This window comes from Chrysochloris asiatica, unplaced genomic scaffold (genome assembly GCF_000296735.1).
Source record: "Chrysochloris asiatica unplaced genomic scaffold, ChrAsi1.0 scaffold00066, whole genome shotgun sequence".
In the NCBI taxonomy this organism is placed as follows: Eukaryota; Metazoa; Chordata; class Mammalia; order Afrosoricida; family Chrysochloridae; genus Chrysochloris; species Chrysochloris asiatica.
Genome location: NW_006408584.1, coordinates 9,728,940 through 9,735,245, shown reverse-complemented (window position 1 = coordinate 9,735,245; position 6,306 = coordinate 9,728,940). Strand labels below are relative to the sequence as shown.

Below are 6,306 nucleotides of genomic sequence, written 5' to 3'. Positions count from 1 at the left end.
TGTTGTTGGTAAGTGCCATTGAGTCTGTACCAACTCATAAAGACCCTGTGCAGGGTTTGCAAGGAGTGATTGGTGGGTTTGAACCATCAATCTTGTAGTTATCAGTCCAGTGCTTATCCACACCAGGACTCCATGTGTCGTTGTTGTTGTTGTTTAGAGTCATCAAGTTGGTTCCAACTCACAGCAACCCTGTGTAGGGTTTCTGAGGAGTGACCTTGTGGTTCAAATTGACATTGCAGTCCAGCACATGAACCAGCAGCGCCACAACAGGGCTCTATCTATCATCCATCTATCTATCTATCTATCTATCTATCTATCTATCTATCTATCTATCTATGTCTATTATATGAGAAATGCATCATAAATTTTCTCACCTGGATACTAAATAAGTTATAGTAGAAAATAAATCCTACGAACAAAAGATAAAATGTTTTCATGAGGAATTAAATCTATGTGGTATTTAAATAGCAACAAGGGATATGTGTTTACTAAACATGTAGTGTCAAATACACCAATGTTAATCCAAATCTGCTCTTCTTTCTTTCCATATTTTAAGCTTTGAGTATATAAGACTTGAACTGTTTCTCTTTGTTTGCTAACTAGTTGAATTCCAGTGCTTCACCCTTAAAACTGTATGTTCTAGCAGCTGGTATTAGTATGTGGGGGAAGGGACCCAGCAAGAGAAAGAGAAACCACTCTTTCTTCTTTAGTAGCTGCCAAGAAACAATAACATACTTCATGTAAAATTGTGCTTGCAAATGTTATTTATAACAAAGAAGTCTTATGAGGCACCCACATTTCAGAGACTGTTGCGACGTTCTTAAAGTAACTTTGAACCTTCACATTCTGATTGGTTTCTTACTAATATATTCTTCTAGTTGTTGTTTTGCTTCAGGGCCATGGACTTGATTTCACCTTGTAACAAACATGCAAAAGGTTTCCAAGGCTATAAATCTTTTCAAGAACAAAACTCTCATCTTTCTCCTATGGAGCGGCTGGTAAGCTGCAATCACTGACCATGTGGTTTGCAGTCTAGTGCGCATCTTAAAGAGCCACTGCACTCCCCATTCTCCTAGTTGTTGTTGCTATTAAGTGCTATCCAGTCAATTCCATCTCATAGAAATCCTGTATAGTTTTCCAAGGAGCAGCTGCTGGGTTTGAACAATCAACCTGGCAGTTAGCAGTCCAGTTCTTATCCTACAGCGCCACACAAGTTAAATCTCCATTTCTAAGACTAAGACTCAATGGGAATACACGAGTCTATGCCCTCTGATTGGTAATCACTTTCAACCCATAAGGGGAAGTGACGGAAAAACAGCAATGAAGCTACGAGGTAAGCCCTACAATGTTCAAGAGACTCCTGTGAACCAGGGTGGAGACCTGCTTGGCCTGCTTGGGCCCAGAGTCAGTGACATAACCACAGAGGACTAGAATGGAGAGTGAAGCATCCAGCTGATAAGAAGAGAAGGCATATGCATAAGAACATCCACACTTGCAGATAATACCCACTTGACCTGGACCTGGCTTCAATGATCAGAGCTCAACTAGAAGAAGAAAGAAGAGGAAAAAAAGAGTAATCTGATACAATTTGATGAACTTGACCTACACCTATGAATGCAGTATGAATGCAGTATCTCAAAAGAGGGAACAAATCTTTACAGCAAGGATCATTCCCATGCCCTCCATACACAGAGTAGACAGGGATGAACAACTTAGACATTGGCTACCCAAAATGGGGGGGGAGGGGGGGTTCAAAGGCAAGAAGGCTTACAAGCTTTCAAGAGGGAGCTTAGATCCAGAGGGCGTGGAACAAGGTAGAATCTCCACTAAGTAGTATCCAATCTGTCTGGGTGGGGCTGATGAAAGAAGATGGGGATAGGTGGTACAATGGTGAATAATTGTTATCAGGACTGACTGTGAGGGTTGGAAATGTAAAGGTGGACGTTTTGTAGCAAAAGGAGGGGAGTGATTGACTATGCAGTCCAGGAGCCAAGGTCCCTGGAACCATCAAGGCAGAAGAGCAGAGTTAAGGCCCCCTTCTAGAGAAACAGTGACACCAAGAGATGACGACATGGAGAGATAGAGCGGCTGGGGACTCTAGACCCAGAGAGGGAGAGGGGCTGTGTGCTGATGACCAGGGGGCAGGATTGCAGGGGATACCCTTTGGTTGGCTGATGATGCATGGAGGGGATTGTAACCATAGCAATGAAACAATATATGATAGGGTGAATGTAAAGCTAATGTTCTCCCATGTAAAAAAACTATAACATAATTCACAATAAAACACTTTTTTTTTTTAAATCTACATTTCTGGTTTTTGAAGAGCAATTGTTCGCATGAATTTTCTGTTAAACCATGTAGGATATGATGTTTCCTTCTTCTCTCACTACCCAGAAAAGTAACAAAACTGATTTTTGTTAGATATCTTATACAGTTTAAAAGTAACTATTTAAATCAGCAAAGGCCACACTGAAAATTAAACAAAATAATTTGAATCTTAGTTGATCGCATTTGCATGATAACTTATAATCATGATACAGGGATCTTAAAAATACTATCAAATATAAATGTAATTCAACTCAACAAATATTTATTATATACATATGTGCAAGTATTAGGAGCTCTAGTGGTGATATGGGTTAGATATTGAGCTACTAATTGCAACGTTAGCAATTCAAATCCAGCAGCAGCTGTGCAGGAAAAGGCAGGGCTGTCTCTGTAAAGATTAACATTCTCTGGAACCCTATATAAAGTTGTTATGAGTCAGAATCGATTTTATGGCACTGGGTATACGCAAGTAGGAAGGGAAAAACCATGAGTCAATCAATTACACGTGTTATATAAAAATCTGTACAACAATGATTCCCAAATAGTCTATCAAATAGAATATTACCATTACTATATTGTTGTTGTTGTTAAGTACCATGGAGTCCTTCGGACTCATAGTGACCCTGCACAGGGTTTCCACGGTGGTAAACCTTTACAGGAGCAGAATACCTCATATTTCTCCTGAGGAACCACTGATATGAGTAAAATAAATTCATATATTTAATATATTACATATGTTATACATTACTTCACATTTAATTTTTATAACAACCAGAAGTGAGACGCAGAAAAATTTAATAATTTCACAGTAAGTACACCAAGAGACAAAGGAATGATTCACAACTGGAAAGCAAAAAGGAAGTAGTTGTTGTTAGGTATCATCGAGTCAGTACTGACTCATATTGAACTGATGCACAACAGAATGAAACAGTGCCCGATCCTGTACCAATCTCACAATTACTCCTGTGTTTGAGCACACTGCTGCTGCCAATGTGCCAATCTATCTCGTTGGGGGTGGGGGAGGGGGTGTCTTCCTCTTTTTCACAGACCCTACACTTTAACAAGTATGATGTCCTTCTGCAGAAATTGGTCTCTCCTGATAATATGTACAGAGTATGAGACACGAAGACTGGTTATCTGGCTTCTAAGGAGCATTCTAGCTAGCTATTTATCTTCCAACACAGATTTGTTTGTTCTTTTGGCTGTCTATTATACTTGCAATATTCTCCTCCAACACCATATGCATATGCATCAATTCTTCTATAGTCTTCTTTATGCACTGTCCAACTTTCACATGTATATGAGGTTACTGAAAATACTAAGTTCTCAAAGTGCCAACTTTGTTCTTGAACACTTTAAAGAGGTCTTGTGCAGCAAGAATGTCCATGGGTTGAATTAGGAAAAATAAAGTCTTTGACAACTTTAATCTTATCTCCATTTATATGATGTTATTTATTTGTCCAGCGGTGAAGATTCTGTTTTCTTTACATTAAGGTGCAACCCATACCTAAGGCTGTGTTATTTTATCTTCATCAGTAAGAATTTTAAGTTCTCTTTGCTTTCAGCAAGCAAGTCTGTATCATCTGCGTATCACAGGTTGTTAATGAGTCTTTCTCTAACTCTGATACCACATTTTTCTTCATATAATCCAGCTTCTCAAATATTTGCTCAGCATACAGATTAAGTGTGGTGAAAGAATACAACCCTGGCACACACCTTTCCTAATTTGAAACTACTCAGCGTTCCCTTGTTGTGTTTGAACAAACTGCCTCTTGGTCTAAGTACAGGTTCCTCATGAGTAAAATTAAGTGTTCCAGAATACACCCTCTCAGCAATGTTGCCCATAGCCTGTCATAAGCCACACAATCGAAAATCTCTGCATAATCAATGCAGTACAGGTGAACATCTTTCTGGTATTCTCTGAAATAACAGAGAAGGGGAAGAATTATATCATAATGGAAAGTGACCTCAGAGTCTCTGAAAAAGATATCCCAGGCCTCTAAAGTTCAGATGTACTCTCCTCCCAAAGGGAAGGTATTTCCCTAGTTATACACCATTCTCTAATTACATGTTAATTTTAAATTAAAAAGGCTTACCTGAGGTGAGAGAAATTTTTCAATGCGCTTGGTTATAAAGCCTTTCTCCAATATGGAGTTGACTGATGGTCTATCCTTAGGATTTCTTTTAAATAACTGAGAGAGTAAACTGCGGAGATCATATGAATAATGCAAAGAAACAGGTGGAAAAGATCCAGATATTATCTTCAGTACCAGGTTTTTCATGTTGCCAGCTTCAAACTAAAATCCAGAAAATAAAATAATATACATGAATTAAACTAGTAATGTCAACAATGAGAAGTAGTTCTTTTTCTCTCAATATAGTAGACAAATATAATCATCTTCAAATTCTTTAATCACCTTTATGTTCTCTAGAACAAGGTCATTTATAACATATTCCAAAGAGAATATTGTTGTTAAGTGACATCAGGTCAATTCTGACTCAAACCCTGTATAGGTTGATGGTTCAAACTCAGAGGAGTGGCTGGTGAGTTTGAACCACCAACCTTGTGATTGTCAGTGTAATCCTTATTTTAAAATGCCACATAATAAAATGTCTATGGTATAATAAAAACAAGAAATTAACTATAGAACAAAAAGTATTTTGTAAAAACATAATACATAAAAGTCGTAATTCTCTAAATTACTTTCCACTTTAACACTGTTCATTATTATTATTTTGTGTGTGTCATGCTCCTTAAAAGTCAAGTAATCAGGCAAATATTTGAAGGGTGTATAACAACTACACCTACTAGAAATATATTTCAAAATGAAAACAATATAAACTCTAATCAAAATTCAAAAATTAAAAAAGGAACAGTTTAAAATCTAAAGAAAATATGATTTTGAAAGAAAGTAAAATTAAGTTTTTGACTTTTCTGATTAAAAAATGTTCAAATGGTTATGTACTACATTAATTAAGAGAGCAAAACCATGTTATGAATTATAGCAATTACAAAAGTGATTATATAAATTATTAAGAGTTCTGGTAAATGGTGAGCTCTTCCTAGTACATATTAAATGCAATTCCACTTTCTAAAATTATTGCGTATATTTCATTCTTCTACGAACATCTAACCACCACTCATCTGTCAGTTTGTCGTACTGTGATGGCTTGTGAGTTGCTGTAATTCCAATAGCTATGCCACCAGTATTTTAAATACCAGCAGGGTAACCCATGATGGACAGGTTTCATATGAGCTTCCAGTCAAAGACACACTAGGAAGAAGGAATGATGAACCACTTCCGAATATTTAGTCACTGATAACCTTATGAATAGCAGAGAAACACTGTAAGATATAGTGCTGGAAAATGAGCCCCTCAGGCTGAAAGGCACTCAAAATGCGACTAGGGAAGAGCTGCCTCCCCAGAGTAGAGATGACCGTGATGACACAAATGGAGTAAAGCCTGTGAGAGAAAAGCCTGCGGGACCTTCATTTGCTGATGGGACACAACTCAACATGAAGAGAAACAGCTGTAAGCATTCACTGAAAATAGAAACATGGAATGTATTAAGTATGAATCTGAGAAAATTGGAAGTTGTCAAAAATGAAATGGAATGCATAAACATCGATATCTTAGGCATTAGTGAGCTGACATGTTCTGGTACTGGCCATTTTGAATCTGATGACCACATGGTTTACTATGCCGGAAATGACAAATTAAAGAGAAATCCTGCTGCATTCATTGTCAAAAAGAACATATCCAGATCAGTCATGAGGTACAACCCTGTCTGTGATAGGATAATATACATGCGCCTACAGGGAAGCCCAGTTAATACCACTATTATTCATATTTATGCATCAACCACTAAAGCCAGTGAGGATGAAATAGAAGAATTCTACCAAAATCTTCAATATGAAATTGTCCAAACATGCAATCTAGATGTACTGATCATTACTGGTGTTTGGAATGCAAAGGT

General features: G+C 37.5%; 1 protein-coding gene across 1 annotated transcript in view; it reads right to left on the bottom strand.

The window, feature by feature from the left end:
• Window positions 1–6,306, bottom strand: part of LOC102829195 (serine/threonine-protein kinase Nek1-like) — a 277,499-nt gene that overhangs the window by 250,373 nt on the left and 20,820 nt on the right. The window contains 1 exon segment of the mRNA XM_006864548.1: window positions 4,425–4,625. Coding sequence (XP_006864610.1) covers window positions 4,425–4,625 — 201 coding nt within the window.